The 20,833-nt window shown below is 33.2% G+C and overlaps 2 protein-coding genes across 9 annotated transcripts in view; one reads left to right on the forward strand and one right to left on the reverse strand.

Moving 5' to 3' along the window:
* Positions 1–14,485, reverse strand: LOC148608996 (elongator complex protein 4-like). Its single transcript, XM_088596491.1, has 10 exons — positions 14,171–14,485; positions 11,145–11,180; positions 10,044–10,165; positions 8,782–8,895; positions 7,386–7,501; positions 5,985–6,109; positions 4,905–5,062; positions 3,027–3,126; positions 907–1,013; positions 1–404 (listed from the first exon to the last, which is right to left on the reverse strand). Exons 1-10 carry the CDS (start codon positions 14,295–14,297, stop codon positions 309–311), a joined length of 1,101 nt encoding a protein of 366 aa, XP_088452617.1. The 5' UTR covers positions 14,298–14,485; the 3' UTR covers positions 1–308.
* LOC148608997 (F-box only protein 47-like) overlaps positions 14,478–20,833 on the forward strand; it is a 19,406-nt gene continuing 13,050 nt past the window's right edge. For 4 of the 8 annotated variants that reach the window (XR_015924825.1, XR_015924826.1, XR_015924827.1 and 1 more), the window contains exons 1-3: positions 14,478–14,736; positions 15,580–15,747; positions 19,222–19,395. Coding sequence is in view for 5 of the 8 variants with exons in the window: in XM_088596489.1 (XP_088452615.1) it covers positions 15,582–15,747; positions 19,222–19,395 (340 nt within the window). In the remaining 3 variants the exon portion in view is untranslated. Of the gene's footprint in view, positions 14,737–15,576; positions 15,748–19,221; positions 19,396–20,833 lie in introns of all 8 variants that reach the window. The other 4 variants (XM_088596485.1, XM_088596488.1, XM_088596486.1 and 1 more) reach the window with 3 other exon arrangements.

Genomic DNA, 20,833 nt, shown 5'->3' on the forward strand with positions numbered 1-20,833 from the left:
GACAGGTAAATGCATGTTTTATTTACCATGAGGAACATTTCTGTCCTTTAACATGTAAATGAATAATTTTTTCACCAATGATTCTCGAACTCTACTTTCGACTGTTCACTTTGTTTGTCGGACATATATAAATGCAATGTTGCATACAATGACTTGTCCAACAATTGTGCTGTTCTTTCAAAAGTTCATAGATAAGATGCACAGTGCATTTTCTTTACAGGAAAATGGTATATCTCTACTTGTAGATGTTGCTGATTTATTTCAGTCATCACACTCAAGTAACCACAGGAATAAAGAAGATATCCACCTTAAAACTCTATTTGACGTTTATTAATCTTCCTTTCCACTGGATCTTCCTGCGATCTGCTTGCAGTATCTGATAGCTCAGGCGGTAGATGTAATTTCTGTAAAGAGGAAAATAACCTATATAGTAAATTCAGAAATATAAGTTTAATAATTCTGCAATTTATGACATTTAAGGCAAAAAATACAATTTCTGAAGAAAATTTCATTAATTTAAAACTATAAGTTTTGTAATGAAGTATTAAATATTGGAATAAAGCATTACATACATGTAATGAAAACTCTACAATAATACCAATGATCACCATACTAGCAATCAGTTCTGCTGATTAGATGTTTTCTAAATCAGCAGGAACTTATTACTAATATACCAATGCACTTAACTAAACTGCTACATTTATGATACATATTCACTTATTTCACTTCTGCAAAATTTTCTTATCTTACTTTTTTAATATCTATTTTTTATTTGTTTACCCCCTAAAAACAACCTGCAATAAGGTATCTTCACCAAACTTTGTAGCTTGTACAATACAAATAAATTTAAAATTCACAATGTTAACATGGAATACTCTAAGTATCACAGAAATTGGTGCAGTATACCTCAATAGTTAACTTTTTCCTCCGAAGTTTAAAGCCCAAGTCCAATGTGTCTGGCATATGACACACTAAGGAATTCAATCTGGGTAACTGAAGGACCTTCAGTAATCCTGAAAATACATGTCAAAACAATAAATAACTCCAATAACTTCATCTGTCAAAGATGACAAGTAGGGGTAAATCAATGACTAAACACATAAGGGTAACATAGCAATTAAAAAAGCTTTGCTGAGGGCAGCATGATATGACAGTAGCTAGTCGAACTCTGGTCACTTGGGACAAGTGTGGACACAATACCAGTTTTTGACACACTTAGACATAAGGACTTACAGTTCATTATGGACACAACAACTGATTTGGATACAATTTGTCAAAAAAGAGTTAATGATAGAGAAAATTTGCTAGCATACTCTTTTAAGCCATTGTGAAAAGGGATAATTTACAAAAAAAATACTGAAAATGCTTCAGCTATTTCAAATGTAATAAATATTCTCAACACAAAATTTACAAGAAACAAATTAAAAAAATAATTGTCAAAAATGAATGAGAAGTGAACTTTCAATTTTAAATAAATACCTATTTTACCCCTTTTGCCCCCCTTTTTGCAAAACAGTAGAGGCCACTGACTCCATTTCATGACATTCAATTCACTACAATTAAAATTATTGCATTGAAACGAAAAAGTTAAAAATGACAATGCTGAAAGCATCATAACATAATACGCCTGCAATTTTTGTGGTCAAATAAAAAAAAATTAGCCTTGCTGGCACCCATGTCAGCATCAACTATAACATTTTTCTTTTAAAAAATATTTTGGTGAACATTCTGGTGCTCATTCCTACTAGCAAAGGACAATATCAACAATATCAAGAGCCTGAGTGCAATTTGAATATGTGATACTTTTTTCAAGTAATTACAGTGAGAATTATATGATGTAACCTAATCTTGTATTACAGTGGATAGCTTTTAATCGCATAGCCTATTTGTCAGGAAAAAATATACAATTCACAGAAATTATCATTTCTAAGAGAAATACCTAGTATTTTCAATGTTAAAGTGGGACATATTCCTTTATCATGCCTAATAAGATTCCTGTCATAGTGTACAGTCAAAAGAAAGAGAAAATGTTGTAAAAACAAAGTTCTTTAGAAAACTGAGGTATTTCACTAATGATGTATTGTTGTTTTATCCATTTAAGTAGATTTTTGAGTAAATTTTCAAAAAAAAATATGCAATTGAGAGGAATTTTTTCCTTGGATAAGATTGGAAAAGTTTTTCTTCGTATATGCAATGAGAGGAATATGCAATTAACAGGTATGCGATTAAGTGGATCCACTGCAAAGAGAGACAATCTGTTTCAATTCTAAGGTTTAAGTTTTAAATTCTTTCTTGTATGGTCATTTTAAATTTTTAATATCCTTTAAAAAATATTAAAAGACAAAAATAAAAACAGTAGCATTGTGTAGATCACATAAAAGAGAGAAAAGATAATTGTGAGCAAATGAAAGAAAACTCAAAGGTGTTTTGAATTAATAATAAAAGGCCCACATCTTCAAATAATCCTAAGTGAATTCCTTAAAACTTTTTAAAGAGCATACCATAATGTGACAGTTTCATAGGAAGATTTGTCCATCGAAAAATTCATACAAGAACCCAACAAAATCATTACTCTATCTCCAACACAACTACTTCCAAAAAGTAAACAAACAGTCAAACTATTATAATTAGAAGATGAATATTTTTTCAAATAAATTGCTAAACAACAAATATCTCATATACCTACAATTTGACTTTAAGTTCACATGGTCAGTTTCATTCCATTATTCATTTATTGGTTCAAATTTATTCACAAGATTTTTTATGGTTCAAATTCATAATGAATGATATTTACTGATTATGATTTAACATCCTTTGGCAGATACTTTGTGCATTTCAGGACAATAACATGACCAAACAAAGAGACCCTGAGTTGAACTTGTCCATACAGAGGCAACAGTCTGCAGGAAGGCATGTCAACCAACTTAAAAATGTAAAGGCATGTCACCCAACTTAAACATCTTTCTTATTCCAAGCCATCCAGTTTTTTCATTGATTTTTTTAACTAGTTGTATACTGATATTTACCATGATATTCCTTACAGGCAGGATTTTTATCAGAGCCAGCAAAACTCTCTAACTGTATTACAGTATCACAGAGTCTTCTCAGCCGACCTATACAAGCAGGCTGCAACAATAAACATAAATTTCCTGCAAGACTGAAAATTTCAAAAATAAATATTCTGACACCACAAAATTTTCAGCCTCCCTCATAATCAAATGGTTGTCCCCTTACAACAACAAAAACAGTAAACTTTTAAGTTACAAAAATGGTCTTTCCTTGACTGAATGATCACTTAGAGAATAATTAATAATGAATGACTACTGTCTAATACAAAGTAGTAGAAAATTCAATTCTTTGTCAGTTAACTTCATCAGGTAATCAAAGGAAGACTAACAATAGCACCATAAGTTTACCTCCATGATCAAATTTCTTATAATTATAAGCCTATAAAAAATCTTGCATTGCATTCAATATATGGAATCTACACTGAAGACAGAAAATTTTCAGTTTTAAAGCATGTAGCTTTCTGCAGGTTTTAAAATTGAAAATTTAATTATTGAGAGTGTAGAAATGTCATCTAACACAAAATGGGGTGAATGATTATGCTTCTCTATGACTTGATCATTGTATGTGGTTCACTGATAATAACTGATTGTAGATAACCAAAGTCTTAATCTGTAAATTCTTATAGTAAGACTACATACAAAAGATAAAATGAATTGATAAAAGCGTTACAAAAAAATGTGGAAAACTTGAAATTCACTGAAATTTTATAAGACCAAGGGCCGTAACTTCTGTAAAAACCATTGAACTTAATCTGTAACTTCTCATAGTAAGACTACATACAAAACATAAAATAAATTGGTAAAAGCATTACTAAAAAAGTGGGTAAAACTTGAAATTCACTGAAAGTCCAAGAGCCATAACTTCCGTAAAAATCAGACTGATTGATTGATTGATTGATTGTTGGGGTTTAACGCCTGTGCAGCAATATTTCAGCCATATTCAGGTGATGAACATGAAATAGATTATAAAATGAACATGAAATGATGATGAAATGAAAAATGGGACGGGACACAAGGATAATGGGGTCGACAAATTTTGATTGCCCCTGGAAATAGGGAGAGGTGGGTAGGGTTGGGCAATTTATCCACCAGTGGCAGAGCCCTATGGTTCCTACTCCTGGAGAATACCACAGAAGAGTTCTTCAACGTGTAATGAACGTGGCATCTTTCCCAATAAGGTGCACCACTATAGTTTGCGGTCAGGTTTTCTGTATTATAGCCTGACAACCCCAGCATGTAACACGCCAGGGGTACCCCATTCCACCACCTGGGCACACAAACCAGTTGCTCTGTGGGCAGAGTGCCTTGCCCCCAGCTAGGTTTCTGAGCACTATTTAGTCGCCTTTTACAACAAGCTTAGCACTGCTGCAGGCCTATCCTTTTGACACCCGGACCTGGTCCGTAAAAATCAGTCAACTTAATCTGTAACTCTACATAATAAGGCTACATATCAAATACAAACTTATTTGGTAGGAGCATTAAGTGCCAAAAAGTGTGGAAAACGCAGATGTACGGACGGATGCCCACCATTACCATGTTCCCTTGTGATGCGTCAAGGTACACAAAAATGGAGAGTAAAGTTATTTTTAAAAACAATCAAATAGCTTTAGCTAATTTTTTAAACCTGTAATTTATAAAAATGAAGATTTGTTCTTTTGTATGATGTTTTCCATGATTCTTCGTTCTGGTGTCATTTTTGTTCACAAGACAAAGTGAATACCAGGTATAAGTGTATAAGTAAAATGATTAATAAAAAATTTTGACAGCACTTGTGACATAATAATGAGTTTGAAACCCATTTGTCTAAAGATATTTCACATTATCCAAAAAACTTACCTGGAATAGATGCGATGGGATGGTGATCATCATCACAGCAAATGCTGATCGCAGTAGAGAGCGACAGCCATATAGAAACCTAGCAAGTGAGACATCAAAGTTTTCTCCTTCCTTCCCTACTCCTTCTCCCCACTGAGGGGAACCAAGAGAATGAATACCTGTGAAGAAGAAAAGTAGAGGCCCTCAAGAACCTGGAAATTCAAAATCTTTATTGCCATGTTGTAAGATCAAGTGGAACAAAAAGTACACCATTTAAGATTTCTAAATGTTGGTTAAGCATGAGCAAAAATATTTGCTACAAAAGTTTTCCCCTACAAGTTTGTAATAGCAACTTTGAGCACCATAGCCAAATTTGTCAACCAGAAGCTTAGGTAGAATCTCTGGCAGCTGTCTTGTTTAATTAAGGGCAACCATACTGATTCAAAAGAAAAAAATCTTCCCTTTAATCATTTCTGCCAAGTTTGGTTACCATTTGGTCCATAATAGATATAATGTAAAGTGTGTTCCACCATAGGCTTTCAATGGCAACTCTAAGTGGCTAGTCAAGTAGACAGTTTGAAGAAGACAGTGAAGTCAAATACCCTATCATGTTTCAAAATATTGACACCTCAAGGCTTATACTTGAGAATTGTCAGATCAGAAACATAGATAACCATCTTGTCTGATTAAATGGAACCAAACTTGCATCATTTGTAAAGGTTCTTCTATACTTATACATCATTTCTTCCGAAATTTGTTAAAAAAAAATTGTTTAAAAATCATAGCAGAATTATCTTATATCATTCCTTAAATGGACAGGCATCTAAATAAAATAATTATGAAATATATAGTTGTGTATATTGTTGTGCAAGGTTACCCCCAATCATACAGGAAGTAAATATTGAACAGCAACCAAAATTGCTTAAAATATATGCCACATCCATATAAAGCCACACACTAAAATTGAAATCATTCAATTCAAAGGGAGCCAAGATAACTACAAAACTTTCGATGGATGGAATAGCAGACAAACAAGGAGATTACCATCCATTCATTCTACAGTGTCAAAATTAAGTAGTGGTGATGAAGTATTCTACTCACCTATTCGTAAGATATTCCTTTTCTCATGTTGTACTGTGGTAGAAAACTTCCCTTCTTCTATCGTGTGCTTTATTTTAGCCAGCAAAGCAGCATAACTATCATTCATAATATCTGAACCTTGCAAACTAAAAAAGGAAACAAAATCTTGCCATTGAGTCTACTCTGAAACTTCCCATTCATAATTTTGTTATTCATAATCAAAAGGTATTTTCCACAATAATGGGCATGACTCATAAAATAAATTGTGTGTCTAAAATAATGAAGAAAATTTAATCACACTTATAAGTTGAGTATATAACTGAGTAATTAGAAATACAAATCTTTCTTGCATAATATATTCTTCACTTCCTAGTTACTTTGTCATAATATATTTATTCTATTTAAGTACCAGGCCATATAAAGTTCAGACACTGCCCATGGTACATGTAGATGTTATTCAAGGTGAAGAACAACCTACTAAACAAACAATGATTTATGGGTCTACATATGCTATATTGGGAAGTACCAATAATCCTTTCAGTATTCAGATCTGTATTTAAGAGAAAGCCAAACATTCATCTCTTACTAAAGAACGATGACTCTTACAAAGCACCAATTTCATACACAATTTATTTAACTTTTTATCTTGAAAGTGCAATGACAGAATGACAAACTAGGAATGGTTTACATGTGGTCTTTAACTATTCTGAATTAATAATAAAACTGAATTTGCCTACATTCATTGTGGGATAAATACTTTAACACATTTAAGCTGTTAAGAACAAAGAGTATAAAAAATTCAATAACATTTCTACCATTTGGAACATCTGTTATGGAGTAACACATGTTCTGTGACACCTTCAGTGGTCTAGAATTGAAATATGCTTGTCAGTTGACAATGCAAAAAGATAGTAGGTAGACATTCTTAGTAAGGAATCTTGGGAGTAATATTGTTGCTTACAGTGGACTTCCCACCTGGAGGGGCAAATCTCCTGATTCAAATGTTGTCTCTAAGCCTCCAGCTCATGAGAACAACTCCCATTTGAAGTAAATTGAAAAAAAATACAGGTCATATGTTTGACATTACAAAACCAAGATAAATTTGATAAATTTAAGGCTAATTTTACAATGAGTTTACTGTTCTTACATGACCATTAACATGGGATGGGTTTCTGCCGCATTTCAATGATGATAAGGTTGATTACTAGTAAATATCCAAATAAGGACAATTAAATGTCGCTATTGACATATTTATAGTTGTGACATTTGATGGTTTTTTGTTGCAGATAATATGTCGGTTTCAAAGTACCTTTTTGGAAGTTTAATTCCTGGCCACAATTTTAAAATCTCCCCATTAGCATTTCAAAGTTAATCACATGTATCATGTTAAAATATTTATTAAAGGAAAATTGTTTAACATACCTCTCAGATAATTCTGTGTAAGACAGTGTAGAGTGGTCAATACTGTTAATTAAATCTGTATCCATAACCTTTGTAAGATCATAATAATGTCCAAACTTCACTGAAGTAGGGTTAGACTGAAATTAGTTTGTAATTATCATACACAAAACATATATAGGCATAAACATCAATAAAATGCTTGGCATGGCACAGCTTCATACCACCATAGGGGCAAAACCCTGAACAGTTAGGGGAAGTATGGACACACCATTCAAACTTGATACAGCTTTAAGTTTGATTGGGACATTTGACACAGATAAAAATTTAACTTGAATCAAAGTGGCCACTTTTTGGCCCCTATTTCATAAATGGTTCCAGTCACATCTTCCAATATCAATCCTTATCTCCCCCCCTTTTTTTTTTGGGGGGGGGGGGTGGGGGTGGGTGGGTGGGTGGGTTAGGGCACTTTGTGTTACAATTTCAAAGAGATCCATTTCCTTTTAATCAAATTATCATCCAGAGATCAGAAAAAAATGCTTGCTTCTGGCCTCTTTGTGGCCTGCTCAAGTCCAAACCTCAAAGTCAATCGCATACTTCCTTTTAGTGGTAGGATTTTGAAAAGAGATCTATTTACTCACAATCAAGTTATTGTCAAGAAAACACTTGTTTCTGGCCACTTTCTGGTATCTCGTTCCAAAAAGTTCAAAACTTAATCACCCCTAAATCAATTCCAGTATGACTATAGTGGTACAGAATATTGTGGAACAATATGCTAGAAATCTATATGCTTTTACTGGAGTTGAATAGTTCAATTCCTTCAAAAAAACTTCCTTATGTCCCTAATTCCAAAACAGTAGAGACCATAACCCCAAAAATCATACCAACTTTCCTTTTGTTGTTTGGAACCTCATGGTGAAATTCTATAAAGATTAAGCAATTGCAGGAAAATTAAGAGCTGCACCATGAAGACACAGACCACCACCCACTTAGAGCTGGACCATGAAGACACAGACCACCACCCACTTAGAGCTGGACCATGAAGACACAGACCACCACCCACTTAGGGCTGGACCATGAAGACACAGACTACAACCCACTAGAGCTGGACCATGAAGACACAGGCCACCACCCACTTAGAGCTGGACCATGAAGACACAGACCACCACCCACTTAGAGCTGGACCATGAAGACACAGACCACAACCCACTTAGAGCTGGACCATGAAGACACAGACCACCCCCACCATAACAGCACCATATCATTACACTACTCCAAATATTTCTTCCTTCATATATGTATAAAAATGAAAATTCAAATTCTTAAACAATATCAATTATACTGATATAAATTTATCAAAATATTTGTAAATACAGTAATTGTTATCATTTCTATCATAAAAACATAACCATTAACAAACCTGGAATTTAGGTAGGTGTTGATACCTCCATGCTATTGTCATTTGGTCATCAGACTGACCAGCATCATCTTTTGGTGGCGGGCCAGGGTCATCAATTATAGGGGCAGGTAACTCCTGTGGAATATGACTAATCTTAATATCTTTTCTACACAACTACTTGCACTCACAACTACAGGCTCTAAAGAGCTTGATTCACTCATCAGGATAATATGTTATCATATCACCTAATCATTTAAACAAAAGATGTTAACATTTAAAGAGGTCTCTTTACTTACATTACTCATGCCATCCACTGATCAACACAAAGAAGATCATTTGTAAAGGACACTTAAGTCATTAATCAAATTAAGTTTAAGAACATTCACTCCTATAGTTTCATAGAAGCCTCTGGCTGTCATTGTTTTCAGTCAAGTGGAATAAAATTAAAGCAAAAACATATGTAGACAAGGTATTTTATGAGGATTTATGGCAAATTTCTAAGTTCAAAAGGGCATAACTCCTAAAAAAATTGGGGTACATGTAACAACATTTCCAGGTAATATGCACAACTACAACTGCATATGATGTTCTTGCATCATACCACGTTTTGTAAAATTCGGTTCAATAGTTTCAGAGAAGTTGTGATGACAAACTTTGTGACGGACACACAGACACACAAACAGATGGACAAGCCAAAAACAATATGTCTCCCCACTGAAGTGGCCAAGCCACCTACTGGGCCAGCTGAGTTAGACACAAAAAATGGACTGTTTGGATAGAGGGTCTTGAGCTCATCAATCCAATCAAGTTTCAAATTATTGGTACCTATGGTGGACATCTTGTTAGAGCAAATGGAACCATAAGTAGATCTTTTGTAGAAACTCTTCCATTCATCATTTCTGCCAAGTTTGGTTAAAACTGGGCATGGGTTTTTCTTGTAGTTGAGAAGTTAACAGACCACAAAAGACAGTTGACGCACACATAGTAATAGCACAAGCTCATGTGGACCCTTGGTATAGATGAACTAAAAGGTCAAAAACAACAGAGTCTGTGAAATGAGTCAAACTGCTAGTATTAATTATTGTCATTTTAAATATTACAAGGATGGCTTTGGCAGGCAACAAAGGTTGAAATATTTGATGCTGCTACTCTTGAGTGGGGCAAGCTAGCTACTATCTTTGAGTTTTAGCTTTGTTTCGATTGGATAAATGTCAAATTTCTTTTAAAAAGACTGTATAGGAACTAAAAAAAGCTATGTGTGTCAAGAAGATACTGTTACTTACCCTGAGCATTTGTTGTGGATCTTTATCTGCACTAGTGAGTAGAAGACTATGACCAGTCATCACTGACTCAGCACAGAAATACTTTAACATCAATCTTCCATAATTACCATACTCATCTTCCTCTAAAACAAGAAAAAGTCAAAGTAGATAAAAGATGTGGGGGAATATTCACAAGACAATCACATTACCAAAACAGTCATATAAAATAAAAACAAACCAGAAGGAGGGCATCTTTGAGTTTGCAACACTTATTAGACTCCCACAAAATTATCAGCTCCAATAAAAGATACCTTTACAAAGTTGTAAAGATTCAGCTAACATAATAAGTCAAAACAAAAAATGAAGAAGAAATAACAGAACAACCTAAGGCTATTTCTCAATTGCATAGCTGTGAAATCGTAGCTCTTGATCTTTTTTTTTTTATTTTGCGATCTAACTTAAGAAAATACAAAAAAATAGTTAGAGCTACGTTTCGCAGCTATCAATTGCACTACATTATTACAGGAAATGAAAATATCAAAAGTTTGATAGCAATACTGTTCTAAAAAACTGTCCTCACTATAAGACCAAGAGTTGTATAGACAATCAAATGTAACTATTGCTTGTCTCCCGTAACATCATACTTCAATAACTACCCTAGTAGTTTTTGTTCAATTTGGGCAACATTTATTTTGCAACACTTGGGTTGAAAATCATACCTGTTATCTGTTAACCCTCCAATATTAGGGGGGAGACTCCCAAAAAAATCAATGAAAAATTTAGGGTCTCCCACATAAAATGTCAAATTTGTGGGAGGCTTTTGGTTAAAATTTCTACTTCTTGCAAAAAATACTAAATAACTGAATTTCAAATCAAAATTTTACTTTTACATAAAAATCTCCCAAATGAGACAGTGTCAATGGAGGAGAATCTCTCACATGAACTGTTCCAAAGGTTAACAGATACTGAAAATGATTCTTTATATAGTTAACAGACTGATTGACAATATCAAACAATTGTGCAAGAATGAACAAACAAGTAACGGAGTTTAAGAATGAACAAATAAGAACTCAATGAAGAATGAAAGCTTCAATGTGTACTATGTTTTATTTAGAGCCATACCTAATAGGAAAACTGTGCCCACTGCAACACCTCCACCTGAAAAAGACAAGTGTATGAATTTTAAGATCAAACAGGCATATCGAAATTCACTAAAAAAGAGCTTCATGGAGAGCACAGGAACAGTTAAAGTCAAACACTGTTCACTTGGGGCAAGTGTGGACATTGTCTCTACAGATATACATGTATTACCATAATAATAATACTTTTTGTGTTTGTGGCATGATTATGTCTCCCCCAATGGTGAGAAATATTGGTTTTTTTGTCCTGACTGGTTATCTGCCAAAAACTTAAAAGCACATATCATCCAATCAAAAATGTGGATATAGACCTGGCACCTCTTGTTGGCTACTATTTGTCAATATTATTTTTTTACTTCTAAAGACAAGAATAACGACAAAAGAACCAAGCTTTAGCAAGGACTTAAATGTTATTTTTAAGACCTAGGTTCCAGGAACAAATTTCAAGGATACACTCGCCTAACTTAATGACAAGTCCTGTATTCATACCTATTTTTTATAGTCCTGATACCATTTATAAGAAGCAAAGCTTAGAAGTATAAAAATTTGCCCAAAATTTCATCATACTGACACTAGATTAACTTTTGTCAAAGCAAAACACTACATCATGATCAATTACAGCTTTAGAAATAGTAAAAAATGACACATGACACATGACAAAATGATTCAAAGATGTCTATGTCATTTGTTCTGAAGTTCTCTGATAGTTTAAAATAAGCAATTTCAGGTTGAAGAGATCATGATAAAGCCCTGCTTTCTATGCCAAACCAGAAACTAATACTAAAACTAATATTTTATTTTTCCACATTAAAGGGCCCATTTTCTTTTTGAGCACTACATAACCATAAACATAACAACAACATTAAAGAGTGATTAAAGAAACATAAATATTTTTTACAAATATTTGGAATGTCCTTTGCCAGTTTCCCCTGATCAAAATATCCAAATCAGACTCAGCAAAAGTGGTAAATGACATTAAATCTAGTTTGTTGACAAGGGAAACTAGTACTTAATGCCTTGTTTGCACTTTAGGCTAATGCCTTCCTTATATGAATAGATAACAGTTTCAATTCATTTTTTATTCTATTGACTGACATCCTTATTCATATATTGCAGTCATGTACATGTACAATCTGTATGTATTTTTGATTGGCTACTATAATTATAATGATAATTCCTGGTAAAGGATAATGATACATTGTTCACTAACATTGAAAGCTATCACTATAGTGATTTCAGATAATAAGATCCTTGAAAAAAAAAGATCTGTTCAAATATCTACCCGTAAAACTATTGCATTGTTGGAACAACAGAGTTTTGGACCATTGAACCATCAGACTATAAAAATATCTTACAATCAAAATTTTCAGTGTTAACAGCAAGACTTATCTTCCCTTTTCGGGATGGACAGAAAATCCAGGAGGTTTCCTGAATTAGCTACCCCTACACTTACAGACATAACTGAATATCATAAAATTTCTAAATCATATGTTAAACTCTCCAAATTCCTTAGCTTTTGATATATTCACCGCTACTAAAGTATTGTATTGTTTATTTCCATGCCATAAAAATTTACTAATGTGTTTGTGCAAATAAATATTGTCTATGGTCTATATTTGAATGATAATTTTATTTCAAATATATGTGAATAGTCAACATACCCTGGTGACTTACATGTAGTACATGTACTGCTCATGGATGTACCTACAGGCTACAACTATTAAGAGTTAAGCATCAAAAACTGAAGTCTTCAAAGTCACTAATAGTCAAATATTCTATGCCACTGATTTTTGCTTCCTTTCAACATCCGAAATGGCATGTATGTATAAATATGCTCTTAAATTGGGTGACTTCCACTAAAATCTTGGTTCCTTCGATACATATGTATTACTCTTTCGTAACCATGATGACCAAAAGTCTTTTCATTCAAAACAATTGGTTACCACGAAATGCAGGTAATGTTTTCGTTCCACAAGTTTCTCTAAAATTTTTAGCGATCTTTGTGTTTCTTATATTGACCAGTGGACCAAATAAAACAACTGTAAATGGTTATATATAGATATCGAAGCCCTGATAATGTATATATGACCTATATAACCAATTGGAAAGAGCCCCTGTGCCTGAATCAGAAACTGGGTAATGTTCAATGCTAACTGATCATTTCATCTTTTAATATCAACTTCTTGTTTCCATACAAGCAAAAACATGTAGAACACATGTGTATGATATTTAAGAGGTACATTTTGATCTTGTATGAAACTAGAACTACATGTATGAAGCTATGACGGTAAACACTGCACCGATCAACAGCTTAATGTGGAGTAGTAACATATAATTATGCAAATCATGTGCAAATGAAAGTATTAAAATTACCAGTGCAAGAAAACGCTATCAATACTGGCCTTATTGTACTTTATGGGACTCTGGTATGTCTTCAAAAAATGAAGGGACTCACTGTTTTTCTTTTCCTTTAGGGGACTCTTATAAATAATGTCTTGAGTGTATTCCATGTCTTGTATATAGGTTGAGGGTCCCTTAAAGTACACTAAGGCATTTAAAGGGATCATTTACTTCAGGGGACTCTCATACATGTAAATAGTGTCTTCAACTTTTGTGTATTTCATGTCCCATATATAGGTTGTGGGTCCCCTAAAGTACACTAAGGCAATATAGGGTTCATTTGAATGTACTTTTGGGAACTAACACTATTAGACATGACATGCGGTATATTTTTAGTTTTATACATACTGGTGATGCAAATCATTTTTTGAAGTTATACATTCCTGCAAATCGTGCATTAGTTGCATTTCTACCTTTCCACTGAATCAAACATAGTGCAAAATCTCGTGAAAAATGGTAAAATCTGCAATTTATGGGGTGAGTCCCCTAAACTAGACTTGGGAAATCTTGACTCGAGTCCCCTAATGTAGATAAAAAGCGACTTATAAAATATAAAAAAAGATGCTATGCTCGCTTATAGGCTAAGCTTACTCCATATTAAGTACTAACCAATGACTGAATCTAAAGATGGAATACCAGTAGATATCAATAATTGATTGTTGTAAAGTGATGGTTTTGCCCCAGCAATATGTAGAAGCTTTCCTCTTGATTTCTTCTGAAAACTAGTTGATGTCATATCGTTAGCCTGTACTACACTTTCTTTAAATTTTCTTTCATTTAAGGTTTTTCAAGGTTACTTCTAATGCTTGTCATTTTTCATTTAAAACCAGCAGTAGTTTCTGATTAATGCAACAGCATTTGTAACATTTCTTTTGGAATGAAACGTCTAGAGGTTATTCCAATATTCAGTTTCTACAAAGAAGGTAAAATTAGTCCAGTTTTAACAGGTGCCCGAAAAATATATTTTCAGTTTACCCTTTTAATGATCTTACAGAAAGAGTAGCAGTTTTCATATTCATATTTTTATTCTTGAAAATGTGAAACAGTTTAGTGTAGCAAATCATTGTCAGGTTAAGTTAATAATGACGACTGCAATATTGGCGAGCAGACGACTCGCGCGCGCTATGTCTCCAGACGACACAGCATCATCTCCGTTGGACAGCTTTGAAGTCAGTGTAAGGGATATTTTCCTTCTTTGGTTATATTTTTTGTCAATTCATGATAATGCGAGAGTTGGCTGGTGATGATAAATTTCATGGATGTGTTCCGCTTCAGCCGTGCCTGCTCATTGCCGAAGTTGGAGAAATTCCCATGCCAGAAACCCTTTTTCCTGCCGTCTTGCAGAATTTTAGTATTAAAAATTGATTCCAAAATTTTATTTTACCATTTTTGAGCTTTTCTACCGTTAAGCTGCCTTTGGAAGCATATATTGTAGTTGTCAATATCTTATTTCTTACATTCTTTGAAACGTTCACGTTTCCCATTTCAGCATTCGTGCATCGTTTATCATTTGTTTACACATTGTTTTGGGTTTGTTGAAATGCATGATCAATGCATGATAGGAGTGTTCATTTAAAGGCGTGAAAGGAGCATTCATTTGAACACACAATGGGAGTGTTTGTTTAAATGCATGATAGAAGCGTTTTTCATTTTTGTACATTCATTATTAACTTTATTCAACTGTTATTTTTATAATTTTTTGTTATTTTCATTAATTCTCTTTTCCATTTTAACTTTCTTCTTCATTAATATATGTTAATATTATTATTTTTCATTGTTTGTCTATCGTGTGTTAAAAGCACACAATGAGCATTCCTGTATCGTGCATTTAAATGCACGCTTAGAGCATTCATGTATCATGCATTTAAAAGCACGCTGGGAGCGTTCGTTTAAATGCAAAAAGAAGCTTTTGTTTATTGTGCATTTAGGTTTTGTGCATGTGGGAAACCTAAGCGTCTCAAGGAGTGTAGCTATAATCGTGATAATAGAATCAACTATTCTTTATATTCTTTCAGCAGAGATGGATATTAAGAATTTTTTACCATGCAAGAAATTAAGAAGATCTAACAGACTTGAGGAAAAAGAGAAAGTCATGCCACAACAGATCAAAACTAGAATCATGCCACTTGGATATTTTGATCTGCTTCCTTTGGAACTGAAGTTTTATATCTTGAAATTTCTTTGTGGTAATCCTTAAATTTAGACTTGTCCTGTAGTATTACTATACTCGGCGTCAAATAAATAACATACTGTTAAAATTTGAATAAAAATATTTTCTATGACTTTATTGACACCTACCGTCGTTTAAATTGTCTTAAATGACTTGCTCATTCCTTTAGCCTAACAGCTTCTCCCTAAACATTGAATCGTTAAATTCCGGTCAGATTTTAATTCTCGGTGCCAATATTTACATTGTAAAAAGTCGGCCATGTTTACAGTGATCGGGTTGCTAGGAGGTGTTGTTTACGTTTAAATGGTTTGTCCAAAAACCGAAGAACCCAGAATGCATTTCGGTGTTATTTCGGATATCTGGGATTTATATTTCGTGAACAACGTACAATGCCGAGAAGTTGATCAAGCAGACGATTGTCACCAGAGTTCGACGGGAACTTACAAACTTCGTTTGTAAACAAATTGTCCCGTAGAAACCAACATGACGGATATTAGTATGGGATTTTCCTGTAAGGATTTGTTACGCATGATTTAAGCTAATAAGTGACTCGTTGGTACTAACACGTCATGCATATATGCGAACTATCTTCATATTAAATAAATGAGAGACAACTCTAGCAGTAAGTCCCGACGGTTTAAAAAGTAGAGCTTCAATTCGAAAATGTGTTGTATGTGATGTCGAGTATAATAGTATTACTGTATCCCATATAGCTTTAAATAGAAGAAGGATTACATTCTCCTCCAATATGATTTGCCCATCTGCCCGGTTAAAAAAATGAATAATTATCTTTTTATCTACATCTCTTTTTAGTTCTGATATCAAATAGAGAAATACTGTAAGCATATTTTGGCAGTCTACTCAAGGTTTGAAATTAGGAGGAGCCCACTCATCAATGGCCCCTGAAATTTGATAATGGGCTACTAAAATTTCTACTAGTCATTGTAAAGAATCCAACATTTGTTAATATTGGCTACCAAAATTTAAATTGTGGGCGACCAAGCCAGGCTAATTAGCAGCCATATAATTCGTAAACATTTCGTTTTTTTAGCACACCTGGCTGTACCCCATGTTAGCTATTGCTATCGCTTGGCTTTAACAATTTCTTCAAACATCTTCTACTCTGAAACTACTGGATGGATTTGGATGAAACTTAAGATGATTGCTCCTTTGAGTATTCTGCACATAATGACCATTTAGATTTGTGATCAGTTAAAAAACATGGCTGCTGTTACTAAAAATAGAACATAGGGGTCAGACAGCAGATTTTTGCATATAACTTCAAAACTGTAAGGTTTATCCAAATTCTGACATAGAGTTAAGGTATTCAGCATGATGAGATTTATATGTGGCTAAAATTTGGTAAAAATCTGTTGACCCATGTTGGAGCTATTGTCCATTTTAGACGTTTTTTTGCTGTTTTTGCTGTTATTACTTTCAAAAATCTTCTGCTCAGAAACTGCTATACAAAATTCAATGAAAGTTGGTATTTTTATTTTTTAGGGTATCCTTAATAAAAGGATTGTTTGGATTTTTTGTTATAAAACATGGCCGCCACTATTAAAAATAGAATATGGGGGTCAGACAGTAGTTATTTTTGCATATATCTCCAAAACTGTTAGGTTTAGCCAATATCTTTCAAGTGCTGAAATGATCCTTATTATAAGGCCTACAAAAGTTTCCTCAGGATCAAAGTTGTCAGACGACTCCATGTAAAAGTTATTGCCCTCGGAGGTGAAAAATTACTTTTTTTTTTTTACAGTTTTCAGCCAATCTCTTGAAAACTATGATAGATAGAATGAAACTTTCAATTGCTAAAATGATTCTTATTATAATGTCTACAAAGTCTCCAGGGATCGAAGTTGTCAAATGACTCCATGTAAGAGTTATTGCCCTTGAAAGGCTAAAAATTGCATTTTTAGCAGTTTTCTGTCAATATCTTGTAATCTATAATAGATAGAATGAAACTTTCAATTGATGAAATGATCCTTATGATAAGTCCTACCAAAGTTTTCATGGAGTCAAAATTGTTGGACAACTCCTTGTTAGAGTAATTGCCCTTGAAAGGCAAAAATTTAACCAGGTCAGTGATTCCGGCTCCTTGGAACCTCTTGTTTTCAGTTTGCCTAAAATTCCTTAAAAAACTTGAAAATCAAAGGTAATAGTTAAAAATGCCCTTATTTTTCATGTGAATTCTTAAATTTTCATGTTACTTCACTGCTGTTATAGAGTTTTGAAAATTATCTTTGCAGTTTTTCTTTCAACAACTGCTTGTTTTGTAATTATGAGAGAACATCCTAATTGTCTATAAATGTTTCCTTCATCACAGGTAATCAGGTGTTCTTTTGTTGGGAATTCACAAAAGACACGAAAGAAAGATCGAAAATTTTGTCAGTTTTAGTTACTTTTATGTCATAAAATTCCTTATTTTTTTCTCTATAATAGCCCTAAAATTTTTTACTTTTAGCCCTAAAATTAGCCCTTATTTTTTGCCAAAATTGTGCTGGACAGCCTGCCAAGCCAAAATTTTATGTTAAAACCATGAACTACTTATTTTCACTTTTTTTGCTGTGGACAAAAAAGAAATGGAAATAATAATTTATTGTGAAATTGATTTTTAACACTATATTACAAGGATTGAGTTTAAGAATTTTTTCACTAGCTAAATTCATCAAATACTGACAATTTACACTTGCTAAATCTAAGTTACTTGGATTATTTGTGAACTAAATGATGATACATATAGAATTCCACAAGCAACTTTTAGCAAATGGAAATTATTTCTACTTGCAAAATTGAAATTTAACTTGCAATTAGCAAGTGTTTTCCCTTAATATCCCTGGCTAGTCATTTTTTGAAACAGCAAGAATTGATACCTGCTTGACAGAATTCAAAATAATTAGCAACTGCAAAAATTGATACATTTTCAGTACTGTAGTCAAATTCCAGTAGCAATTAATCAAAGTTTTATCAAAAACAACCCATGACTAAGTGCATTATGGTAAATTATGTGCCTTTTTTTCAAGATATTATACTCCTCTATCCTTATTTTGTAGCAATGAATCATGTATACCCATCCTTTAAATAATTGCACGATGTGTAGTCATTATGCTCCTCTATCCTTATTTTTCTAGCTTGAACAATACATGACTAAGTGCATTATGGTAAATTATGTGCCTTTTTTCAAGATATTATACTCCTCTATCCTTATTTTGTAGCAATGAACCATGTATACCCATCCTTTAAATAATTGCACAATGTATAGTTATTGTGCTCCTCTCTCCTTATTTTCTAGCTTGAACAATACATGTAAACCCATCCTATAAATTAATGCACGATGTATAGTTTGTAACACACATTGGTATTTGATGTGACTAATTTGTTTTTGATATGAAGCTTTATCTAATATACTGTAGTATTCATTTTGTTGTGTTAGTCTAAGGTTATTCACAAGAACTATTCATTATTTTTATTATCATTTTCTTTCTAGTGGAGGATTTGAGTCTTATGACCTTAGCATCCAAATCAATGAGGAATTTAGTGGAAGGATTCAGAGTTTTATCCCCTGGTCTAACCAATAATCTTATTCTACAATTACATGCAAGTAATCAGCCTATGGTGACTGAGAAGCAGAGTGAATTCTTGAGGTTTTATTGTAGACAAGGTAATAATACAGTTTTAACTAAAACATGTGCAATAGGCCTTTTAGGTCTCAGCATATGACAAGAGTATATGCTAATCCCATTTGAAAGGAGTTTGTGAAAAAAATTAATAGCCTGATCAAATAATCTAATTACCCCAAAGGTAAAAAGTAAACATTGTTTCAGGTTTTAGTATTAGCACTAGTCTGACACCTGGGGCTAGTACCTATTCAAACAGGTTACTGATGCTGAAAGCCCGAAAGGGTATTAAGAGTTTGGTTCAGCATTAGCCTGAAATAAACATCTGTTTCCCCTTTAATAAAAATTGCAATTATATTTTAAGCTATCAATTGGAAATTGTAATCGCTATTTCTGGAAGGTTTTGATTATCTTGCAATAGGGATGAAGGCAATTGTAACTTTGAGATCTGTGTCAGAATCTTGGTTTCTGTATGTTTGTGTCTTGTTTGGCAAGCATAACAAAATGATGTGACACTAGTAAATTGATTATTTAAAATAAAAATGAGTAAGCAAAGTTTGTTTGACAGTAATTTTCATGTAACAAGCGTGTACACAACAAAATTGAAAAATGATAGAGATGAACCTTCCATGTCAACCTCAGTAAAAGAGATGAATGCAAAATATGGTAGAGAATAATAGATGCAAATTTCAATCACATTGGGTGCTGTGCATAAACAGTCCAAGATATTGAGTATAGTTTTATAATGTAAAAACTGAACATTGTTCCAACAAGTACACTTATAATATGGTTGATATATAATAGTGTGCATACTGGGTCAGTACAAATATCCATGCGGAATGCCCTGGATAGTGGATGGTCCTGCAGGAATAAGTAACATTTCACATATAAAAAGCCCTGAGCTAGTTGGTGTATGAAAAAAAAAATCATTGTTTGTTTTTAATATGTTGAATCTAACCGTGTATTTAGATAAAATTTGATATTGTACTGTAACAGGAAAATTTCCACTTCCAAATTTAATATCTTTGACTACATTCCTTCTGTGTCAGTAATTTCAAAACTCAGTGTAAAATATTTATAATTTAATTGCAATCCAATTTCTGATCGGCATCCAACTTATAATTTCCCGACTGATATTGTGATAATTATCTCCCTTGGAAATTGAAATTTCTTTAAAAAAATTGTTTAAATACAAGTCCTCTAATGCCTACATTTCCAAAGAGATTAGGATTAAATTCAAACCTTATGTTTTAAAAATAAATCTCTCAGACAAGTTCATGGAAGGGTTGCGAAAAATTGTTATATTATTTGTTAATTCATGGTGCTGATAAATTTTCAATTGAACTTCACTGGTGTAAACTCTGATGGCTGGAACACCTGGGACTTCTCGAACACAATCCAAAGTACCAAATTTTAATCCTATATAATCAATAGAAATAACCTTCGATATCTCAAACACTGGAACTGACTTGACAGTCTGTT

Source organism: Perna viridis, chromosome 8 (assembly GCF_037379345.1).
Source record: "Perna viridis isolate PV_CMFRI_1.1 ecotype Kerala chromosome 8, ASM3737934v1, whole genome shotgun sequence".
NCBI lineage: Eukaryota > Metazoa > Mollusca > Bivalvia > Mytilida > Mytilidae > Perna > Perna viridis.